Source organism: Symphalangus syndactylus, chromosome 24 (genome assembly GCF_028878055.3).
Source record: "Symphalangus syndactylus isolate Jambi chromosome 24, NHGRI_mSymSyn1-v2.1_pri, whole genome shotgun sequence".
Taxonomy (NCBI): Eukaryota; Metazoa; Chordata; class Mammalia; order Primates; family Hylobatidae; genus Symphalangus; species Symphalangus syndactylus.
The window spans coordinates 50,722,356-50,746,803 of record NC_072446.2 but is presented as its reverse complement, the minus strand read 5'-3'; the positions used below and the strand labels follow the sequence as shown (position 1 = coordinate 50,746,803).

Here is a 24,448-nt window from a genome sequence, read left to right as displayed (position 1 = left end):
TCTTTGGAATTCGGACAGCCAGGCTGCTGTCAGCCAGCGCTTCCACACAGTGCTAGAGTGCAGAAAATGTGTCCATCACCCTCAAAATGGTGACTCTGACTTCCTGTCAGACCCAGATTCTGCTGCGTCCAGTGTTAGCTTTCGGCGAACCTCGCTGGGGCCTGATTCTTTTCAAACAATGACCCACGCCAGTTCTCCTTTCAGCGGAGACCTCACTCTGAAACAGGGCTACACTGGCCACAGACTACCCAGACAACACGGACTGCTGAAGGGAAGGTGGGGCCGGGGCTGGAATTCCTGGCAGCGCCTGGTTTCCTGGATGGGACTGTCTGCTGGACTTGGGCTGAGTTGTTACAGTAAACTGTGTACCACTATGCCAGCCCTTTGAATGAAGCAGCTCAAGGCAAGATCCAAATACAATTTACATCCAGTCGACTGGAGGCTTCACCAGGATTTCTTTGGCACCCTATAAGAACTGGCCACGCCATCCCTTACTCACCTGAGACCCCAAGACAGAGTGGGAATCACGCTCCATCGGGGTCACATTTGGGCTGGGCCTGACATCACCACGTGGTGGAGGAAGAGGGAAGGCAACGCCCTGCACCCGCACTGCCAGGCCCAGCTTCCCTTCAGCAGTCCCTGCACTGACTCAGCCGAGCTGGGGGCCTGTCTTGGGGGGCCAGGTCATCACTGTAAAGCTCACCCTTCTTCAGGACAGGGGTCACCCCAGAGAGACGCACCTGCACCCCACATTTTCCAGGCCCTGGAGGGCAGCTTATGGTTTGAGACAGAAAAGGAGGGAAGAACCAGTTCTAAATCGCATCTCCACCAAACGCAGCCTTCTCCCAAAGGCTCGTTTCAGACGGTCACTCTGGCTGCCGCCCCCCAGGCCTGCAGGACTCCCAGGCGTCAAGCAAATCTACCCACCCAGGAGGGCTCTGGCCCTGCACCCCCACTCCCTGGGCTCTGATGCTTGCAGGTCCCTGGACTGCACCACCCCCCACAGCCATCCTGGGACTGAACCCCCACTAATTAAGCCGGTCCACAGCATGGCCAGGGTCCAGCCCAAGGGGGATCTCTGCCCACGGTGGGCAGCCTGTAAACATCTACTGAACAGAGAGCCATCCAGTGCTCTTCATTTCCTTCCTTGGCAACGCCTGACGGGCCACATCTACAGACCTTGACAGTCACAGGGCCAGGGAAAGACGTCCCCAGGGGAGCACTGGAAACAAAGACATTTGTGTTCTGGGTGCTGGAGTGAGGCAGAGCCTCAGATGGGGCATCATCTCCCATTCTGAGTGCAGCCACCCTTCCTGTCCTTCCCGTGGAGAGGGCCCTGTGAGTCCTCATCCCTTTGCCCTCTGAGCTCCCCTGGGAGACCCTCCACCCTCTGAGCTCCTCTACGAGGCCCCATCCCTCCTGTCTGCTCTGGCCTCTGGGGCCTTCCTCCTGAGCCACACATGGGCATGACAGTGACTGCCCTGGCTTCCTTCCCACATGGAAACAGCAACCACATCAGCTTCAGGCCCAGCCTCTCATGGCCACTCTTAGGGAGCCCCGTCTGCCTTTTCCAGAGTGTCCTGAGCTACCCTGGAAGCCCCCAGCTTCCTGATGCTGACTGGAAGCCATGTGCTTTGGGGGAGCGTCTTCCTCTAAATCATGAGGAAGAAGGGGTGACCCACATGGCTGCAGGACAGACTTGGTGAGGTGCTTCCCAACTGAGAGGCTGGTGGCAGGCGCGGCCCCAGGGGTGTGGAATGCTCTCCCTTGGCCCCAGCGGTGCCTCGCAGCACCAGGTGCTGAGGAAGTGCCGGCCTTTTCAGGTGGTCTTAACTCCTCAGCCTCAAAGGACTTGAACTGGCCCAGGCAATTTTCCAGGGTTCCTTTTAGACTCAAAAGTAGAGAAGGGTGCCCCAAATAGGCAGAGCACCTCTGGGAAACTGACAGCCTGTAGCTGCAAGGCCGAGAGCCTATGGGAGCCCCAGCAGCACCTCAGAAAGCTCTGGGGTCCATGCCCAGCTGACCCCTTTGTGCCTCAGGACGTCTAGGGGGTGCTTCTGCACAGGGCGCCAGGGCTAGCGCTGGGGGCGGGGACCTGGTGCAGAGGCTCAGCCGAGCCTCATAGGCAGGCGGGGAGAGACCCTTTCCCACAGCCCCCTTTCCTCTCTGTAGCCAAGCTTCTAAGTGTGCCCCGCACCTGTGTCCACACTGGGCACTCGCCCTCTGGGCACCTTTGGCCATCACACATCTGCTCTTCTCCTCTCCCTTGAGCCATCCCCTCCACAAGCATCCCCTGAGCCAGCTCCCCTCCCTGAGGCCCCGGCTCGGCTGCCCCTGCACACACCTGTCTGTCCCGGACCACGAGCCCCTGCCACCATAGCCCAGCCTCCCGTCTCTGCACCTCCCGCACCTCTCACCTGCGGGGCCAGCAGATGCGGCACCTGGAGGCGTGTGCGGAGGCCAGTGTCACGCATGCCCATGACTGCCCATGTCACCCCACCCCCAGGGCTGGAGCCTGCTGCCTTGGTTCTGACGACACAGTCCCCAGGCTTGCCTCTGGCTCCTCCATTCTGTGGAGGGCTCACCCAAAGGCATGGTGACTGCACTCCTTCCCTCAGGAGTAAACTGAGTCACCACTCTTCACGGGGCTTGCTGACAGTCAAACCAACCCTACGCTGGGAGCAGCTTCGGTCCTGGCCCGGTAAGCACCTGGACAGCTGTGTCCAGCAGCGCAACAACTTCTCTGGGCTGGAGGAGGCCTGGCAAAACCATTGGCACTGCGGTGATGCTGCTCCCGGGTGGGACTGGACCCAGTGCCTCCAGCCACCACTCACACCCACCTGGCCTTGACTTTCCTCAAGGGTCTGGGTCAGCTCTGACCATGGCAGCTGCAGGCTCTGATGTTCCTGATTCAGGCATTCAAGTTCAACTCTAAGTTTTTGGATTTGGTCACTCTGTTTTTAAAAAATCAATTGCACAAGTCAAGAAGTATCTGAAGAGTCTGGTATGTAATTCGTGCAGAAACCTCAGAAAATTACAGAAAAAAAATTACAAAATTTAAATCCCCATGAACCCACCAACCAAGGCCAGCCCTGTGTCCTGCAGTCACTCCCTGGCCCCTCCTCTACACACACGCATCTCCCTGGTGAGACAGTGTCGGGTGCGCCACGCACTGCAGGAAGTGCCTTCTCCCCACCACGGTGGGAGTGTTTCCCGGGGCATTAGCTATGATTTGAAAACACGGTTTTTAGTGGCTGTGCTGTGATCCAGTGACTCCCTCAGCTTCTGTTGGTGACTCGGCCACTTTTGGTTCTGCTTTGCTATTATAAACAGCACAGCAAAGAAAATGCTGCAGCTGCATCCTTCCACAAGGCTCTTGGAAACATCCCCATCAGAATCGTGAAGTCAAGGCATGTGGACTTTCTTCAGCCTCTAAGTGTGTATTTTTCTAAACTGCCCTCGGGGAACTTTGTACCAATTCACTCCTCTGTCAGCAGCATGTAAAGCTATTCTGCTATTTTCTTTAGATACTGGGATTTGCCAACACAGCACGTCCACCTATTTCTCCAAGGCATGCTTGGGAAGTCCCTCACTTCCCTCCAGACTCCTCAGCGCGTGTCCTGACCTGTCTGCAGCCGCCTCCCCACCCTGCAGCTCCCAGCCTCCAGCGGAGCCCAGATGGAGCTGCCTGCGGCTGAGGCCACCCACCTGCTGCTGCCGGCTGCGCACCACCTCCTCCAGGCTCTCTGTTAACAGCTGAATGGTCACACGATGCTCCTCGTTTTGGGCCTGGTGCATAGAAGCCTCGTGTCCCAGTTGAAGAACCCTGACATTGAGCTGGGATAATTGATCCTTGTAGTTCTGATTCTAGGGAGAAAAAGTTTTTAAATACATAAAAAAAATGTTTTTAATTTTCATTTTATATATACATTTGCCCATCATTGGCTATATTTTTATTAAGTAGTCATTTGTTTTGTTTTGTTTTTCAAGACAGGCTTTCGCTCTGTTGCCCCGGCTGGAGTGCACATTCATGGTTCACTGCAGCCGTGACCTCCTAGGCTCAGGCGATCCTCCCACCTCAGCCTCCCAAGTAGCTGGGACCACACGCACACGCCACCACTCCCACCTAGTTTTGTTTTTTGGTCAAGACAGGGTCTCTAGCTGTGTTGCCAAGGCTGGTCCTGAACTCCTAGCCTCAAGGGATCTTCCCATCTCAGCCTCCCAAAGTGCTGGGATTACAGGTGTGGGCCACTGAGCCCAGCCCCACCTTGCCCCCCTAAAATACTTTTAAGCCAGCAGCTCAATTCATATCATTGTAATTGCTCCCAACCAGGTACAACTTTGCTCCTGAGGAAATGTCTGGCAATGTCTCCAGGTATTTTTGGTGATCACAGTTGGAGATGGAGGAAGCTGCTGGTACCAATGGCATGGGGGCACTTGACACCCTACGACGCAGATGATTTGGCCCCAAACATCGCCAGTGCCAAGGACAGGAAGCCCTGCTCCAGCCCCTAGGAGAAACACACACACATCTAGGCCACCAGAGGGGAGTATATGCCATGACCGTCCAAGCCACTGTTTGGAAGACCTTTCACGTTTTTCTCATTTCCTCCACGACTATTTTAATATATTTAAAAATATACGGCAATTTTAACGAAAAAGCAACCTATTTAAACTTGAGGTACATGAATCTCTTAAGTCTCCTCTGATCTCTGTCACTGAACACACAAGCGTAGCTCTTGGCAGGGTACATGGGTTCATCAAATTGTATGTTTTGCTTTTTCTCAACAGCACCCCCCACAGATAGTGGATTTCAGCAAACGTTCAGCGGGGGAACCTGTGAGGGCGCGGTGCAGTGAAACAGCAGCAGGAAAGTGGCCCTGAGGTCTGGACCACAGAGGCTCTGCTGTCTGCAGCCACCTGTCAGGAACATCTTCATGCAACCACATTTCTGCTTACTTGCTTTTTCCCCCCGAAGCTCTTGGGGGTTCAGAGCGATGTCCTCTGACTCGCTCTCAGCACAATCGACCACGCACACGTCACCTTCCCAGAGTCATGCCAACAACCACTGCCTTTGCTTCTATAGGTTTTACAGGCACATAAGAAAACTGGGACGTTTTTCCATTTGGATTTACTCAAGATTAGGGAGTCCACGCATTTTTCTCATGCAACTCCTTGCAAATTAACCTCACCTCATCCCTTCCCTAGAACCTCACGCCTGAGGTTAAGAGAAGCTTCCACCACGACATAAGCATGTGGCAGTTGCATATGGTATAGTGCTCATGTGTTTTATGACATTTTATTGTGAAAATTAGAATTGTTTTAATACTGACACACATTCACCTTGTCCTCTAAAGACAGCCTTGATTTCATGAGTAGAAATGGAATCTTCCTTCAGTTCTTGAGATAAACACAATAGTGGATTTTCTTCTATTCACCTTTAATATTGAAACTCTTCATTTGGTGGCTGGGCGTGGTGGCTCATGCCTGTAATCCTAGCGCTTTGGGAGGCCGAAGTGGAAGGATCACCTGAAGTCAGGAGTTCGAGACCAGCCTGGCCAACATGGTGAAAACCCATCTCCACTAAAAATACAAAAATTAGCCAAGCTTGGTGGCACATGCCTGTAGTCCCAGCTATGTGGGAGGCTGAGGCAGGAGAATCGATTGAACCCGGGAGGCAGAGGTTGCAGTGAGCTGATACTGCACCACTGCACTCCAGCCAGAGTGACAGAACAAGACTCCATCTCAAAACAAACAAACAAAAAAACACACAAAAAACTCTTCATTTGGAAATAATTTCAGACTTGAACAGCTGCAAGACTAGAACATGACCAGGGAAACCCACCTGCCTTCCATCCTGGCTCCTGGCCAACAACACTCCCCCAGTCTGTTTTGCCCCCTACACACACAGGCGCACACATGATGTCTTCCCTCCTCCACAGCCGCCTGCCTCCCAGGGACAGCAGCTCTCACATGGCTGCTGTGCAGCTACTGCTTCAGGACAGTGGCCTCGATGTCCCCACACTTCATTTTGTCAACGAGCCTGGCAGCATCCTTCCTGGCACAGGATCAGCTGGGCCCTGTCCTGTTGTTTCAGTCTCCTCAAATGTGGAATGTCTCCTCAGCCTCTGTCTCTCATGACTTTGACATTTTTTGACAAATACAGTTCCACCCCCTCCCATTTGGGGTGTGTCTGGTGCTTCCTTGTGACTCGGGTGACAAGTTCCTGGGCAGACACTGCGCAGGGAGCTGCATCAGGAGGCAGAGATGCTATCTGCTCCGGGTGGCGTTCACACTGGCCACCTCGTAATTTTGAACTTGCATTCATCTGGCTTTCACTGCAGAAGCCAACATGAGATGTCAGCAGCTGTCTCCTGGGCGTGTGTTAAAACAAATGACATCTGTGTCAAGTATGTTCACGCTGCATCTGCTCCAGCCTTTAGGCCTAATTTCCAGTTTACAAGACAGACAAGTGACATACGACCAGAGTAGCCTATACTCTCAGAAAACAACTGGACAGATCCAGAATGTAGGATGGCCCATGGGACCACTACCTGGGCTCTTCCAAAAGCCAGTGTCATGGGGAAAAACAGGTCCTCCAGATCAAAACACCAAAGGGACCATGCAGGGGACGTGTTGTCCAAAGAAGCCTCCAGCAGCCTCTTCCATCCCATATCCTCTTCTGAAATGTGACCTAAACACTTGCCCATCAGAGAAACCTCCCCCGCGGCTCCAGGGACTCAGTGGGAATAACGTAGAGTGACTTCCGAGGAGGGCTTGGGAGCCGTGCGCCTCCCACCAGCTGCCCTGGAACACTAGCTCCCTGACACCCCACACGACACTCCCTCCAGGCCCAGCCCCGTGAGGAGAGGCCTCAGACAGACACAAGCAAAAGGGGTCCCCGACGACGACTCCAGCCCTGGCCATTAGGTCACCCCAACTGTCCAGCTTTCCCAGCCAAGACCCTGCATCAGAGAGCAGGGACGGCCGTCCAGGCTGTGTTTGTCTAATGCCTGAGCCACAGGTGCCATGAATGCACTCAAGTGGCTGGTTTATGCCAGCAAGTTGATCTGTTAGCTAAACACGGCTGAACAGAGTCATAGTTACACACAATGTGGCACCCCCAGCTGCATCCTACTGCCAGAAAACTTGCTGTGCAGGACACTTTTTAATAACTGGAGAAATGAGAATATGGTCTGAATACTGATATGAGGTAACTACTGCTAAGTTTCTTAAGTGTGACAGCACTCCTTCAGTGTGGCGAGGCGGCAGATGCACTTCCTTTTAAGAAATGCCTGTTGAAATATTGAGGAGTGGAGTATCATGACATCTGGAACTTATTTTCTATTATTATTATTATTATTATTATTATTATTATTAGAGACAGGGTCTCACTCTGTCACTCAGGCTGGAGTGCAGTGGTACGATCTCCGCTCACTGTAGCCTCAACCTCCCGGGCTCAAGTCATCCTCCCACCTCAGCCTCCCGAGTAGCTGGGACTATAGGCACATGCCAGCACACTCAGCTGATTTTTCTTTTTTTTGTAGAGATGGGGTTTTGTCATGTTGCCCAGGCTGGTCTTGAACTCCTGGGCTCAAGTGATCCTCCCACCTTGGCCTCCCAAAATGCAGGGATTATAGGTATGAGGCACCGCACCCGGCCTGTAACTTGTCTTCGAAGGGTTCAGAACACACACATACACATGCACACGTGAAATATATAGATATGAACAGAACTAAAGTGCACGCGGCAATGTCGTTAACAGTTGCATTAATGTTGTGGTATGTGGATGATCACTCTATATTGTTTCAACTTTCCTGTGTTTAAAGTTTTTCATGGTAAAATTTTTGGGGTAAGCCGGGTACAGTGGCTCACACATGTAATCCCAGCAATTTGGGAGGACAAGGCCAGCAGATAGCTTGAGGTCAGGAGCTCGAGACCAGCCTGGCCAACATGGTGAAACCCTGTCTCTACTAATAATACAAAAATTAGCCAGGCACGGTGGTACACGCCTGCAATCCCAGCTGCCCTGGAGGCTGAGGCAGAAGAATTGCTTGAACCTGGGAGGTGGAGGTTGCAGTGAGCCAAGATCGCACCACTGCACTCTATCCTGGGTGACAGAGTGATAATGTGTCTCAAAAAAAAAAACAAAACCCAAAATTTGGGGAGTGTCCAGGCAGTGTTTGACACCTATAATCCCAGCATTTTGGGAGGCCAAAGCTGGAGGACTGCTTGAGGCCAGGAGTTTGAGAGCAGCCTTGGCAACACAGTGAGACCCCATCTCTACTAAAAACACAAAAGATGAGCTGAGCATCCCGGCCTGCGGCTCCCCAGACGGTCATCTCCACAAGCAGCTGGGCCTCGGGCCAGTGCAGAGCTTTGGGCACTCACAACACACACAGTGCCTGCCTGCCAGCATCTGTGAGAAGTTGCTCACAGTTTTTAGATCAAAGCACCAAAGGGACCCTGCAGGGGATGCCTGTGGTCCCAACTACTGCGTGCCACATGATTCTGCACATCCTTGGGACCACCGGCAGATCTGACTGGGGCAGGGGCCTTCACAGCCACGTTCAGTTCCTGACTTTGATGGGGCCTGGGGGCCAGTCAGCAACTCACTCTCAAGTCTTTTAGAAGAATGTTCTCCGCTTCCTTTTGTAAGTTTAAAATGATTTCAAAATAATAAAAAAAAAGGAAGGGTGGCATGAGCTTCATGCCAGGCATCGATACATCACCTGTCTGTTGAGCACCTCCATCTCAGAGCAGGCCTTTTCCTTGTCTTTCTTTAAAACCTCAATTTCCTTCCTGTTGAAGAAGCACAATTAACAGTGATACCACTTGTGACCAACCAGGGCCTTCTTTCCTGGTCAGCACCCAGGGTAAGAGCAGCATGCGGGTTTGTAGCCACAGCATAGACGCCCACACCTGCCCCTGGCATTCTTCAGCCCCTCTCGGTCCCTGCTGTTGCTGCTGCTAATGAAGACGACGATCCCGTCCTCCGTGGTTTATCCCAAACCACGAAGACTTTAGGAATGTGAAACTGTCGGATTATTAGAGAGCCTCTAGTAATCTATACAGCCAGCATTGTAAGAATGCACACCCTGCATGACATTCCTCACTCAAATACATGAATATTTCTTTTGTAAAACACGTAACACTTCACACTCAGCAGAGTGAATAGAGACCGAAACAGCCTGGCATCTCCGAAGGCATGCCATCAGCAGGGTCCTCACAGACTCAGGAAAAGCAGAGGAAAAATGGTTTCTAAAGGAAAACAAGCTTTGAGATTTCGGAAGTGCTGTCATGGAAGGGCAATCCCTGGGTACCTGCTTGGGACTCTCTACTTTAATCACTGCGGCAATTCCATCATTTCAGAATTACTGTTATCAGGAGAGGATCCTAGGAGCACCTCTGACCCCTACAGACACTGTTGTGGCCTCCCCCAACCCCTAAGTGTGACGTGCAGCATCTCTGTGGGGTGAACAGCGCCTGTGCTGGGGCTCTGCTCGCAGTCCCCACCATGCTGTGGGCGCTCTGCCTCACTTCCCACACCAAGGAGCTGGGGCATTCAGGTGCTGCCTACACGAGGAAGGAGCCCAGAGCCTCCCACATCTGCCGAGTCGTTCAGAAGTTAACAAGGCTCATGGTTTAGGGTTTTCTGGAATGCAGGGCTAATCTGAGAACACGTCCCACTATCTATATGGAGACTGCATAAGGTCACTCTATGGAGGGCAAAACGCACCTCCAGAAGGTCTGGGTAGGGGCGTGGCCCTTACCTCTGTGCACCGTGAGTGCTTTCTGCAGCTTCAAGCTCTTGCCGAACCCTTCCCAGGTCGTTTTTCAACAAAGTGTTTTCTTCAGAAAGTCTATGGAACTCCAGCCTGCGTAAAAATTGAGAAAAGACCGTTGAGCACTTGAGGAGCCACATGTCGTCACGGAGCCTGGCTCTGCAGCGGGGAGTCCTGAGAACTGTGCGTCCCCATCTCCCCATCCCTGGAGGTGGCACCAGACACCCTTCCTTTCCCTCTTCCTGCACCAGGTGTTAACGTCTTGCATCTCCCATGAGCCAAGTCACAGAAAATGGAACTTTCTTAGCTTCTAAACTGCCATGCCATCAAGTCACAAATGCACTCAGAACCTTGGGTTTTGCTTATGCTGAGTTTATAGCTGACCTGCTCCTGCATCTATGGCCTCTCACCAAACACATGTGTGTCCTGGTTGCCAGTGCTGGGCGTGAGTCCTCAGGTACTGCAGGGTACTCATGCCCTGGTAGTGAACCCAGTGTGGAGCTAAGAAACACAGGAATCAGAAGGCCAAGATATATGGGAAACTTTTGCTAGGTGAATCTCGAAGGGGGAAGAGGCAGGGATAGACAGCCACTATGTGAACCAAGTCTGCCTGGGGCCGTCTTTGTTCTCTGACAACTCGGGGAGTCCCTGCTTGGGTAATGCCATTGATTTGATAGATGAAGATGGCAATTTACCAATGAAGATCACTAATGGGAGCCAGGGGTGGCGGCATGCATCTGTAATCCCAGCTACTGGGGAGGTTGAGGCAGGAAGACTGCTTGAGCCCAGGAGTTTGAGACCCTCCTGGGCAACATAGTGAGACCTTGTCTTTGAAAAAAAAAAAAAAAAAAAAGATCACCAGTGAAGTAGCTTAAGACCCATACTTGCTACCCAGAGAATGCATTCTTAATACTGACTGGTAAGGCTAATGTGTATTCCCCAAATAGGTCTCTATATGGTACTAGCTTCTTATTTTTTCAGTCTGAAAATACCGAAAGCCACATGATCTCACCATGTTCACTTCATGTATTTTTTTTTTTTTTCTTTGAGATGGGGTCTCATTCTGTCACCCAGGCTGGAGTACAGTGGCATGATCATGGCTCACTGCAGCCTTGAACTCCTGGGCCCAGGAGCTGGGACTACAGTAGGTATGTGCCACCACGCCTGGATAATTTTTATTGTGGTTGAGATGGGGTCTTGATGTGTTGCCCAGGCTGGTCTCAAATTCCTGGTGATCCTCTCACCTAGGCCTCCCAAAGTGCTGGGACCACATCAGCCCGCTTTATGTATTATGCTTATAATAGTAAACATAAGTATCTTCTTCATATGCCTTCATTTTATCTCATGAGATACTAAAGACAAAAATAAATAGAAGTCACTGGAATTAAAGGCAGCAAAGGGTTTCAAGCAGGAGAGTTCTGTGTTTTTAAACTATCACTCTGGCTCTAGAATGGAGAACAAGTTGATGCAAGGCCGAAAGCTGAGGGGTGCCCCACCCCATCCCCCACACGACCGCCAAACAACTAGATCCTGTGCAAAGCTGATCATAACCTCTGTGACTGTCCTCATGGAAAGAAAAGGAAACCTGCAAGAGTCTCCAAACAAAACAAAATCCTAGAAGCTGAAATCAACTCGGAGAGCATTATGCAATACAAAGCTGGGGGGGACCCTGCAACCAATGCCTATGTCAGCACTGCTATTAGCAGAATGGAGAAGCTGCACTGTGGACACCTGCACCAGACAGGGCCCTGGAAGGAGGTTCAGACAGTCCCAGATTAGCAGCCTCCCACTTCTCTGCAAAAGCAATGGCATCCCATATAAGGCTCTTTATATTCCCAGAGATTAACATCAAGCAAATATGAGCTCACAATCAAAGATCACCATAACATACATGGAGCAAAGCCACCCATAAATGACAGCAGAAGCCAGAAGCCAGAATTCAATCCCCTAGAAACTGCAGGTATTGGAATTATTAGACACAAACTAAAAATAAGTGTTATGAAGTATTTACATAAATAAAAGACAGAAACAAACAATGAACAAGCAACAAGAAACTATTGACAATGATCAGACAGGACCAAACAGAATTTTTAGAAGTGAACAAAAAATGTCAAAATAAAAACTCATGGGATGGGTTAAATAGCAGATTACACAGAGCTGAATGAGATACTGACCTGGAACACAGAGGTATGTAAAAAATACCCCAAATGTGATACAGACAGAAGATGGAAAATATAAAAGAGAGGTTGAGAAATAAAGTGAAATGCTCTAACATTCACATATCTAATTGAAGAAAATAGTGGGAGGATATATATATATACACACACACATATATACATATACATATATATACATATACATATATATACATATATACACATATACATATACATATATATATATACACACATATATATATATATATTTTTTTGAGACAGAGTTTTGCTCTTGTTGCCCAGGCTGGAGTGCAATGGCACGATCTTGGCTCACTGCAACCTCCAGAGAGGCAATATTTTAATAGTAATGGCTGAGAGGTTTTCATGAGACACCAATGCAATCCATACATTCAACAGGGAAAATGTTTTTTGTTTTTTTTTCCTTTTGCTCTGCCGCCCAGGCTGGAGTACAGTGGTGCAATCTCAGCTCACTGCAGCCTCAACCTCCCAGACTCAAGTGATCCTCCCATCTAGCCTCCTAAATAGCTGGGACCACAGGTGCGTGCCACCATGTGTGACTAATTTTTCTTAAGTTTTTGTAGCAACAGTCTCCTTATGTTGCCCACACTGATCTTGAACTCCTGGGCTCCCAGAGTCCTGGGATTATAGGTGTGAGCCACCATGCCTGGCTGGGACAATGTTTTCTAAGTAGGATGAACAAAAAGAAAACTACGTCTATACCTGTTAGGTAACAGGGGTACCTTAATGGCGCCGGTTCCGGGTTCTTCTCCCCTCCTTGACCAGGCACTGTTTGAACGCGCCAAAGGTGGGTCAATCAGAAAGAAGCATCTCCCCCCTTCCCTTGGGCCCGCCCCACGTAGGCCCAAGGGATATAAAACCCAGCACACCAGCAGCTCTCTCTCTCTCTTCTCTTCTCCTCTCTCTTCTCTTCTCTCTCTCCCCCGCGCGACCTGACCTCTACCTCTCCAATAAAGATCTCTTGGCTGCCACTGGTGTCGTCTCTGACTAGCCTGTCGCCCTTCATTTTGGTGCCGTGACTCGGATCGGGATTCCCCACCTTTAGGTGGGACCCCGATCCCTTCCCAGGCTCAGTCTAGACCTCCGGCCAGCCTTCACCCATTTTCCTGTTCTCCGAGCTCTTCGCCCACCACCAGCCTCATCTCGGTAAGTTTTCCCCTCCCGGGCCTACCTCTCGGGCAAATTGCCAGGCCCTAGCTGCTCCCGTGACGGACAAATTTTGCCCGACGCCCTTACGGAAGTGGTAGGCCCCTATCATTCACTTCCACCTCGGCCTGCAGGGAACGGAGTTTTCTCCCTCTCCTCCTCCTGTCTCCGGCCTGGGCCCCTCTCCTTCGCTCGTTAAAATCTTGGTACCAGGTGACCCACGGCCTCCCGCCTCTCAGAGGCTCCTCAGTCCTTCCGTTTCGGTGACGATCGATCCGGAGGCTCTGACTCGCTCCGAGGCAAGCAGCTAGCAGGGGACGCCCTGCCTAGCTCGTCGCCGTCTATTCCTTCCTCTTATTATGGGAGGCTCTGCATCCCTGCCGGCCGACTCCCCCCTACAATGTCTTTTAAATAATTTGTCAGCCCTTGGCCTCGCCTCAGACATCAAACCAAAACACCTAATTAAATTTTGCCCCACCTATCCCCTAGACAACCAAAACAAATGGCCTCCTTATGGCTCTCTCGATCCTGATCTTCTTCGGGATCTCTACGACTATTGTGTGCGAACAGGAAAATGGGTAGAGATTCCATATATTCACGGCTTCTTCCTCCTACAGGACACACCTAACCTCTGCCTCCCTTGCGAACCCCAACAGCTCCTTGCCGCTCTTAAACTGCCAACCCCTCCCTCTGCCCCCGACTTCGACCCAGCCGACGAGCCCCCCCCCATACCACCACCCTCCGCTCCAGCCGCCGGCCCAGATCAAACAGACACCCCTCCCAGCGGCGCCTGCCCGCCCCCCACCAACTGCACCTACACCACCGCTCCTCCAAACTTCCCAGCCCCCGAAGGCTGGTGCAATGGCTCCCTACACAAGTCTATCACCTCTTCCACTGGTGGCCCCTGTGTTCCCGTCACTCTCTTTCCCCAACTCACCCTATTACCCTTCTCTGAAGGCTCATCAGCACACCGACACAAGAGAACAGTTTTCCTACCATTCATTCTCGGGCTATCCCTCACTACCTCCCTACTAGGCTCAGGACTAGAGGCTGCCTCCCTAGGTTACAGCGTGTCTGAGTTTTCCGATCTCAAGATTCCGCTTTACAACATCAAATCACATCCCTAGCAGGGGTAACACTTCAAACCGCCGAGCTCTAGATTTACTCACCGCTGAAAAAGGCGGTACTTGCATCTTCTTACAAACATTAAAACTTACATAACATTAGGAAGAAACTAATAGGGGCCAACTCGTCCCCATCATTGTGGGACACCCTAAAGACCCCCTCCTACCCTGGATCCTCCCATTTCTAGGCCCTCTCATGGGTCCTCTTGTGCTCTCCTTCTGTGCCTTCTCAAATTCATGAGACAGCAAGTCTCATCCATCTCTAACCAAACCTTTAACCAGCTTCTCCTTAGACAGTATCAACTCCTAGCAACCAGCGAAGAAGCGGCTGACTCCAGAGACAGACTCTGAGCACCATGTCTCGGTTCCACCAGTTCCTAGACGATCTCCGCAAAGACTGCTGGCTCATCACAGACCTCTCCCTGCCCCTTGGCTGGCTACAAGGAACATTCATGGACTTCACAACTGAGGAGATGTTCACATACAGCGCCCTACTGCTTGGCCTTATACTCCTGCTATGCCCCGTACACAACCCCCAGAGTCCTCCCATATCCCTCCCCCACGACGCCCCCGCTCAGCAGGAAGTAGTCAGACAAACTACAACGCCCATTTCCCCACTTCTTAAGAAACAAAAAAGGGAGGAACGTTAGGTAACAGGGGTACCTTAATGGCGCCGGTTCCGGGTTCTTCTCCCCTCCTTGACCAGGCACTGTCTGAACCCGCCAAAGGAGGGCCAATCAGAAAGAAGCATCTCCCCCCTTCCCTTGGGCCCGCCCCACGTAGGCCCAAGGGATATAAAACCCAGCACACCAGCAGCTCTCTCTCTCTCTTCTCTTCTCTCTCTCCCCCGTGCGACCTGACCTCTACCTCTCCAATAAAGATCTCTTGGCTGCCACTAGTGTCGTCTCTGACTAGCCTGTCGCCCTTCAATACCCACAACACAACAATCCCATTTCTAGGTACAGCCCAACACAATGCTCCAAAAGACACACGCAAGAACGTTCAGTGCAGTTACATTTGTGAGAGCCAAAAACTAGGAACTACCCAAATGCCCATCAATAGGAGAAAAGAATAAACTGTGGTATGTCCACACAACAGAATACCACACAGCAATGCAAATGTATGAACCACAGCAACAACACAGATCAATCGTACAACCAGGCTGAGCCAAGACAGTCAGACACAAGAGTACACACTGCATGATTCCTCTCCGTAAAGTTCAAAAACAAGCAAACTGAATTTATGCTGTAAGAAGTGGTTACCCCTGGGGACTCTGGTGAATTACATCTCTCGTTCTGGGCGCTGGTAACACAGACGTGTTCAATTTGTTGACAATTCTCCTAATTGTACAAATATATACATTTTCTTATGTGTATCACACTTTAATAAAAAGTTAAAAAGAGGCTTTTTAACTTTTTTAATAAAAAGTTAAAGGTGGCTCACACCTGTAATTTCAAGAAGGATCCACTTTGGGAGGCTGAGGCAGGAGGATCGCTTGAGGCCAGGAGTTTGAGACCGGCCTGGGCAAAATAGTGAGACTCTATCTCTACAATAAATAAATAAATAAAATAAAAATAAAAATAAATAAAAAGTGGCCGGGCGTGGTGGCTCAGGCCTTATGTAATCCCAGCACTCTGTGAGGATGAGGCAGGCAAATCACTTGAGGCTAGGAGTTCAAGACCAGCCTGGTCAACATGGTGAAACTCCGTCTGTAGTAAAAATACACACACACACACGCACACACACACACACAAATCAGCGGGGCATGGTGGTGGGCACATGTAATCCCAGCTACTTGGGAGGCTGATGCAGAAGAATTGCTTGAACATGGGAGGCAAAGGTTGCAGTGAGCTGAGGTTGTATCACTGCACTCCAGTCTGGGCAACAGAGTGAGACTCCATCTCAAAAAAAAAAAATAAATAAATAAATAAATAAAAAGTTAAAAAGAAAGAAATGCACAGCAAATAAAAACCACTAAAGATACAGGTCTCAGAAGTAGCCAGAGCACAGAAGTCAGATAACTACTGTGGATGGCACAATACTGGCCTCTAACAGAGACTATGTGACATTACACAGCAGGGAGAACGAAGACTGCTCATTCTCTGACTAGATTATTCTGGATTCTCCAGAGGAACCCAACGTAATCACAAGTGTCCTTAGAAGTAGAAAGTGGAGGCAGAAGAGTCAGTGTCGGAGTGAGGTGATATGAGGAGGACTCGGCCATCCAGGGCTAGCTTCCGGGATGGAAGGATGCCTCAAGTCAAGGCCACTGGAGAAGGCGAGGCAGGGAGTTCCCCTCGGGGCCTCTGGATGGCCCCGCAGCCCTGCCAGCACCTCACTCCTAGCCCAAGGAGACTCTTTCCTCTTCCAACCTCCAGAACTAAAACGTCGCACTTTTGTGCCTTGTTAAGCCACCAAGTACGTGGAAATGCACACAAAGGAAGAACAGACGGACCAAGGGCCAACCATGCAGTGTCGGCAACCGGGTCTCTGACACGGAGAGCAGACATTCCAAGGGTGGAGAGGCGGCCCTTTAATGGCTAGATGTGTGTTCCTAAGAATACTGTCTTATAAATATGAAGGAACATTTAAGATACTTTTCAGAGAAGCAAAAACAGGAAATTTACTCCAAATAGAGTTTCACTAAAGGAACTTTTTTTTTTTTTTGAGATGGAATCTCACTCTGTCACCCAGGCTGGAGTGCAGTGGTGTGATCTCGGCTCACTGAAATCTCTGCCTCTCAGGTTCAAGCGATTCTCCTGCCTCAGCCTCCCAAGTAGCTGGGACTACAAGCTCATGCCACCATGCCCACCTAATTTTTGTAATTTTTTTTTGAGACAGAGTTTTGCTTTTGTTGCCCAGGCTGAAGTGCAGTGGTGCGATCTCAACTCACTGCAACCTCCACCTCCTGGGTTCAAGCGATTCTCCTGCCTCAGCCTCCCGAGTAGCTGGGATTACAGGCGCACGCCACCACACTAATTTTTGTATTTTTAGTAGAGACGGGGGTTTCACCACGTTGGCCAGGCTGGTCTCGAACTCCTGACCTCAGGTGATCCACCCACCTTGGCCTCCCAAAGTGTTGGGATTACAGGCGTGAACCACCGCGCCCCAGCTGTTATGAGGTTTTAAATTCCTGATTGCTGGTGGTGCATGCCTGTAATCCCAGCTACTCAGGAGGCTGAGGCAGGAGAATCGCTTGAACTCGGGAGGCAGAGGTTGCAGTGAGCCGAGACAGCACCACTGCACTCCAGCCTGGGCCACACAGCGAGACTCTGTCTCAAAAAAACAAAAAACAAAAAAACCTCCTAACAAAGCCCAGGAGCTGATGGCTTCACTGGTGAATTCTACCACTCAAAAAAGAACTTCCACCACCTCTTCTCAAACTCTTCCAAGAACTGAAGAGAAGGGAACACTTCCAAACTCATTCTATGAGGCATTACTTGATACCAAAGCCAGACAAGGACACTACAGGCCAGAAAAGAAAACTGCAGACCAATCCCTTATGATGCAAAAATTGATGCTAAAATCTTCAACAAAATACTAGCAAAAGTTATTGTTTAATGGGTATATAGCTTCTGCTGGGAACAACAATGAAAAAGCTTTGGAAGCGAGGGCCAGGCGCGGTGGCTCACGCCTGTAATCCCAGCACTTTGTCAGCCCCAAGGCGGGCAGATCACCTTTGAGGACAGCCTGGCTAACATGGTGAAACCTCGTCTCTACTAAAAATACAAAAATTAGTCAGGCATGGTGGCAGGCGCCTGTAATCCCAGCTACTTGGGAGGCTGAGGCACAAGAATATCTTGAACCCGGGAGGCGGGCTCAGGACCCCGAAAGGCAGTCCTGCCCTCCCTCTGCCCAGTGGTAGAGCACCAGATGACAGTGGGATTCTGGGACCGGGCTGGGCTCACAACCCCTACTCAGGCTGAAGGGCTACACAGCCCCCATCAGGGGCTGCGAGCTTGTCGGCAGAAAGGACCATACAGCACCATTAGCAACAGGGGTCAGTGGGTTAGTTCTGCATTTTTAGTTTTAAGTTTTTAGTTTTAAGAATGAGTAGAAGGCAAACCTGTCGTTCTCTCTCAAGTCTACATGTTTCTCCAGAGCCCGGACGACGTCTTCCAGATGTAGAAGTTTGGTTTCCATGTCATCCTTCTCTCTCTCCAGCGCTATTTCGGTCTCCCCCTCTTCCGGGGCAGCAAGCTGCTCCTGCCAGGAACCCCGCGGGTCTGCGAGCTGGAGGTGGGATGGCAAGGTCTCTCTCCTGGCGACCTCCACACTATGCTTGTGACACCCAGGCTCCAGGTCGCCCTCGGCCCGGGCCTGCTCCTCCGAGGCCTGCCCCTGGGTGCCCCTGCTCCAGCTTCGTGCTCGCTCTTCCTGAATGGCCTGTGGCCTCTCAGCCTGTCCCCTGCACGAAGCGGCCGGCCTCAGGAGTGGCTCCCACATCCATGGCTGGGTTTGCGAGGCGTCTCCCTCTGTTCCCAGCAGAGGCAGCTCCCGGGCTCCAGGCTGCTCCAGCCCCGCTGTGCTCGCGCAGAAAGGCTCTGGCTCCTCTGAGACAGTATCCCCATCCACCCCACAGGGCTGCACACGTGACCACCTCTCTGAGGGGCCATGGGATGCCGGGGCAGGGGCGAAGGCCGGGCTCTGCGTGGCTTCTGTGTCCTGGGCTTGCCTGCGGTGAGGCCCGGCTCCTGCTGCCTCCTCAGACTCTCCGCCATCACCTGGGGCCAGCCAGGCCAGTGGCTGCTCCCCACAGCCCGGACGCAGTGGCAGGAGGCCACGTGCGCCCTCCCGGCCACTTCCTGCCACCAGCCTATCTTTCGGCAGGGCCCGCAGCATCTCTGCTTCCCGGGAGAGCCCGTCCACTCGCTTCCCGCGGGCAAGCTCCAACTCCTCTTCGAGGGCCAACGATGCGCACATCTGGGCGCGCTTCTCGCTCGCACACGGCTGCAGCTTCAGTGCCCTCTCCAGCTCCAGCTGCTCCGACCTCCGGCTCCCGCGTGGCAGGGGTCCCTGCAGCGGCTCCTCCAGCTCCAAGGTCAGGTCTCTGCGAGCGAGCAGGGCTCCCAGCCCCGACGGCTCTCCACTCAGCTCCGCCTCGGCCTCTCTCCTGCGGAAATAGAACCGTCACACACCACAGCCCTGCCGCCCCCAGCCCCTCTCTCGGGTTTGAAGTCTGCCCAGCTATTGCAATGGCTGCGACCTCCTCTCTCTTTGGTTGGCTTTCTTTATACCTCCTCGCCTCCCTCAGCCCTGGCTTCAACCTATACCCTGGGCCCTACTTCAGAGTCCAGACGAGGATCCGCCCCACGGAGCGAGGTTCTGCACATGGAAGCCCAAGCACGAACCCTTTCCATGTGGAGTGTTCACATGGAAGGTGGCCACCACCAAGCAGGACCCGGTTGCAGCCCCTCGGCCGTGCAGGCCGCGTTCCAAGCCCTCACAGGCTCCCAACTGGACAGGGCAGACACAGGACATGGCCCGCACTGCAGTGGGTTCTACAGGATCGCGCTGGAGACCCAGAGCCAAAACTGTCCCCTAATTCCCCGAAGCTGCTGGGCTTTGGGACCTCTGGTGGCACGTAGGAGAGTCCAGTGGAAGTGAAGTGGGAGCTGGCAAGACCACAGCACCAGGAGGGGTATGTGGTCCATGCCTGGCCAGGGCAGGGGGAGCAAGGAAGTGGTCAGAGGGGGCTCCACCTCCAAGCGTTGGCAGATCGGGAGCCCCGCAGAGCGGGGACAGCAGCTCCCCAGTAGCAGGCTGCCAGAGACAGCTCCGGGTGGGGGCCAGGTGCACAAGGGCCTGGATGCTGAGAGGAGGGGGGCTGCTCGTGCCTGCCCCTCTGTTCCCAGTGGGGTCTGCAGGGACTCTGACCCAGTCTCTTACCACACGCTCTCGGCTTTAAGGGGAAATAGCTGAAAGCCTGGGGAGGCACAGGATGGACAGATGACTTTTTTTTTTTTTTTTTTTGAGACGAGTCTCACTTTGTGGCCCAGGCTGGAGTGCAATGGCAAGATCTCGGCTCACTGCAACCTCCGCCTCCCGAACTCAAGTGATTCTCCTGCTTCAGCCTCCCGAGTAGCTGGGATTACAGGCACCTGCTACCATGCTCAGCTAATTTTTTGTGTTTTTAGTAGAGACAGGGTTTCGCCATGTTGGCCAGGCTGGTCTTGAACTCCTGAGCTCAAGTGATTTACCCGCCTTGGCCTCCCAAAGTGCTGAGATTACAGGTGCGAGCCACCGCATCCGGCCGGAAAGATGACTTTCTGTCAGGCTGGGGGTCGCCCGGCCAGTGGGGTGGGAGGGCCCATCCTCTTCTAAGCCAGGGCCAAGGCTCTCCACAGGACAGTGGGTGCCAGCTGAGCAGCAGCTTGTCTGCAATGACCAGGCACTTCCTCTCCTACCTCAGATGCCCCCAAGAACAGACGCGGTCACTTCACATGTACCTCACACCAGAACACACAAAACACCAGCACAGGCTTTCTGTAAGCCTTCTCTCTCGCTTGCACACTTGAGCCTTTTTTGGGAACCTCACTAATCCCAGCTGGCCATCTTTCCCATTGTTCAGGGCTTCAGGCCTTTCTCCATCTCCCCACATGCTACCCTGCCTGGCCCTGGAGAAGCAGGCAGCTCTGAGCGATGGAGGCAATGTTGCTGCCGGGCATGGCTGAGGCAGAGGGTACAGAACACTGGGCTGTTTGTACACAGTGAACGGCTTCATGGCCCATGATCCAATGTATATTTTAAATTTAGAGCCAGAATCCTCGTGCCAGGACCTGTTCTTTTGGCACTCACCCATCTGCCCAGAGGAAAACCACCCAGTCAGGAGGCATAGCAATTCTGAGTTGTTTCCTAAGTCTAATTTCAACTTTTGGTTCTTGGCAAGAAACCCCAGACTTGAAATCTCGAAAGAAGCCGGCCGGACCTGATCTGCCACAGGTGGCTCTGATGCCGCAGGGCCAGGCCACACAGTGCCTGGGTGCAGCAGGGCGCCAGGCCCATCCGCTCAGGCTCGGGGCAGCGGGCTGTGTCCAGCTGCTCCTGCAGGCCCCGGATGACCTCCTGAGACTTCTCGTGGAGCTCCTCCAGGTTGGCCTTCTGACCCTCCAGCACGCTGACCTCGCGCCTGCGAGCCTGCTCCATGTCCTTCCTCTCCTTCTCAAAGTTCCTTTTCAGTGCCGCAATTTCCCTTTCGTAGTAATTTACCTAAAACGAGAAACATGAGCCCCATGGACCAGGAGGCCCTAAAAATGATCTGGCTGCTGACACAACACAGAAACACGAAGCTGCCTGGCACAACGTGCAAAGACCGGCGTCCTGGCCTGCCGAGGTGCCAGGGTGTGCAGAAGGGGACAGTGACATGAATGCTGGTGGTGCTCCCCAGGGCCTAGTGAGGTGTGAGTCACCTATCCCCCCGAGGCAGGGCGGCAGGCAGGGACAGGAAGCTCGGGGCTCACTGGAGCATTTGGCCGAGCACTGCAAAGGATGCAGCGGGTGGAACCTTTACAGGACCTCGGGGTGGCTCTGAACAGCGTGGAGGCCCTCAGTGGAAGGAATACTATCCAACCATGGGTAGGCAGGCCTCGCCGGAGCTTCCAGTTAATCCTTCAGGGACCCCCAGGGCATGGCCACAGACAGCTCCACCTAGCTGCTACTCAGACGGAGGAACTGGACACACAACAAGTCATGGACACTGTCCCTCAAAAGCCACCACAGTCTAGAAACAGAACAGGGCTAAGTTCATCCTGACAGTTTCATCCAGGGTGGCCCTGGCCTCAAAGCCGCTGAGCTATCCGGGGGGCAAATGCCAGGTCGCTCAGGCTTGGAGCACAGCCAGTAACTGATTCCCACCCGCAGACCGGCAAGGAGGGCTGGCCACGGCGCTGCACTACCTCAAGTATCCCCTTGTGACACTCCAGAGCATCACACCATTCCCTCCCCATCAGTCATCCTATGTCCTGTGTCCTTCCAAAGAGGGTTTGGGCAGCATGTCAGTTTTATTTGCATTTCCCTACAAACTTTCCTCCCCAAAGGGGCTCACAATGAGACAAAGGATTCCAGAGCAGACACACGTGGAAATGTCAGCGTGGCCAAGTAAAGCTGCCCGACACACAGCAGCTGCTCCCCTAGGGCCCCACAGCCCCACGATCTCCTCACCTTGGTCTCCAGCTGGGTACTGAGGTTTTGGTAATGCTCCTTTACCTGCTCCATCATCAGCTCCGTTTCTATACTCACTGGAGCAGAATTACCCAGGAATGAAATGCCTGCAAACAAGAGGACACTTCCGTTTGTCACACTGAGGATGCCATGGGGGCCCCTTCCAAACCTTCCAATCTGATATTTTGGCATTGGCATCCGGGAGGGGCAGGCGGTGTTGGCTGTGAGGATGACGCTACGTCCTTAAAGTCAGCATTCGTCAGTACACAGCATTCCGTTATTTACCAGAACACTCAGAGATGAGACTAGGTGGCTCCCCACATGATTCACAGGAGCCCCTTTAGTCCCTAAAATATGCTGTGCTATGGTACATTTACTGTACCCTAAATCCTGTTCCCTGAAGATGCCAGGGTCACGGAGGAAATGGAAGGACATAATGGCCTGTGGCACAGCAGATGCCTGGTGGTGCAGAGCTTTAGATGATGTGCAGATGACCATAGCTGTGTGCACGGAGGTTATCTATTTAGATAACCTTTCTTCTTGGTGGCCCTACATTATTATTTCATCACACAAATGATGCCAGGTTCTGCGAGGCAAGTCTGGCACATTAACCCCTGCTGGAATTAGCGCTCTGAGTCTGATGGGCAGGGAGGTATGACAGCCAGCGGCGTCCAAGTGGGATGTCAATGGGGCTACGGACCCACAGGCACCACCCTGGGTGCAGGCAATCCTGGATTTGTGTGTTTCTGGGATGGGTGGCCGGTGGGGTCTTGCTCCTCCATGCAGCTTCCTAAGAGTCTGCCAGCTGTTGGGGTTGCACCTTAGGAGCTTGACTCCAATCCAGGAGCCAGCAGGCGAGGGGGTGCCTTAGGGGTCCCAGGAGGTTGGTCTCACATGCACAAAAGCCCTGACTAGGCTCCCCTAGGAGGTTTCCATATTGGCCTATTTTTTAAATTTTATTGAGTAAACAGTTCCAGGGCAACAGGAGAACTCTGAAGTTCTCCCGGGGTTACAGATGGCAGCAAAATATTCTCTGAGGGGCTGAGGTTGCCATGACAGGGGAGCGAGGAGAGCAGGTGGGGCTGCTGGGTCCCCATGGGCCCCTGTCACAGCAGTGGACATGGAGCCATGTGCATTGTATGCTGCTATTGAGTGGGCAGAGGCCACCCCATCCTCCAAAAGGAGCACCACAGACCTCAAGGGCGCCTGCAGCACCTGGACCCCCATTCTCTCTGCAGAGGAGCCAGAGACACTTCAATGTGGGTTCCGGGGACTCTGGGTCCTTGGAGCTTGTCCCAATCCCACTGGCTGGGAGCACAGGGGCAGTCAGCCAGGTAGGGCCGCTCCCTTAGTGCCTGGTGCCTCCCTGCCTCGCTCAGACTTGGGGGGTGGTGCCAACTACCACATCACCCAGAAGCAGCAAGGGTAAGCCCCGACAGCCTCTGTCTGAACAGGCTGGAGTACTGGGAGGCCCCGGTGCATTCTCTGGGATTTAGCTCTTCTCAGTCTCAGCAAGTACCGTGTCACTGAAACAGCTCTGATGTGGGAACAGCCTGGGTCAGACCTGGGGCTGCCCACCCTCAGCCTCCCTTCCTCCTCCCTCTCCAGGTGACCTTCCATGTTGCAAGGTCACCCTGTGGCATCGCTGGATCCTCCTTGGAAAGTCCCTGCAGAGCAGACCACCTCCCTTCAGGTCACAGCAACATCATCATCTTCATCATCTCCACTCTCCTTTCCTGGCTCTGGGCCTCGGTGTCAACAGCAGGCCTTGGGTCAGCCCCCTCCCAGGGACGGGCTCCTACCTGCTGGGCCGAGTCCAGAGAGCTGCCGTCTGCGCCCACCCGGGCTCCATGAGGGGCTGTGCCGGTTCTCGGGCAGCCGCGCCCACAGGCCTTCCAGCTCAGCGTGCAGCTCATCGTTGCGGTCCTGCAGGTCCTGTGGGGACAGAGCCAGACACCTCCTCTAGCAGCTGCAGCCATTCAGCCCAGCAAGATGGCCACGCTGGCCTCCAGGGGTGTCTCCTGCAGGTGAGGTGTAC

At 52.8% G+C, this 24,448-nt stretch overlaps 1 protein-coding gene and 1 long non-coding RNA gene across 10 annotated transcripts in view; one reads left to right on the top strand and one right to left on the bottom strand.

The window, feature by feature from the left end:
- Nucleotides 1-24,448, bottom strand: part of NINL (ninein like) — a 140,517-nt gene that overhangs the window by 6,000 nt on the left and 110,069 nt on the right. For 7 of the 9 annotated variants that reach the window (XM_055265603.2, XM_055265608.2, XM_055265601.2 and 4 more), the window contains 8 exons: nucleotides 24,213-24,345; nucleotides 22,411-22,517; nucleotides 21,179-21,459; nucleotides 18,317-19,363; nucleotides 9,774-9,878; nucleotides 8,733-8,802; nucleotides 3,709-3,867; nucleotides 2,841-2,954 (listed from right to left, as the gene is read on the bottom strand). In XM_055265603.2, the coding sequence (XP_055121578.2) occupies nucleotides 2,841-2,954; nucleotides 3,709-3,867; nucleotides 8,733-8,802; nucleotides 9,774-9,878; nucleotides 18,317-19,363; nucleotides 21,179-21,459; nucleotides 22,411-22,517; nucleotides 24,213-24,345 (2,016 nt within the window). Of the gene's footprint in view, nucleotides 1-2,840; nucleotides 3,026-3,708; nucleotides 3,868-8,732; nucleotides 8,803-9,773; nucleotides 9,879-18,316; nucleotides 19,364-21,178; nucleotides 21,460-22,410; nucleotides 22,518-24,212; nucleotides 24,346-24,448 lie in introns of those variants that run through there. The other 2 variants (XM_055265609.2, XM_055265610.2) reach the window with 2 other exon arrangements.
- On the top strand, nucleotides 12,715-15,143 carry LOC134735925 (uncharacterized). Its single transcript, XR_010119531.1, has 2 exons — nucleotides 12,715-13,126; nucleotides 14,533-15,143. It is a non-coding gene; the product is annotated as an uncharacterized lncRNA (long non-coding RNA).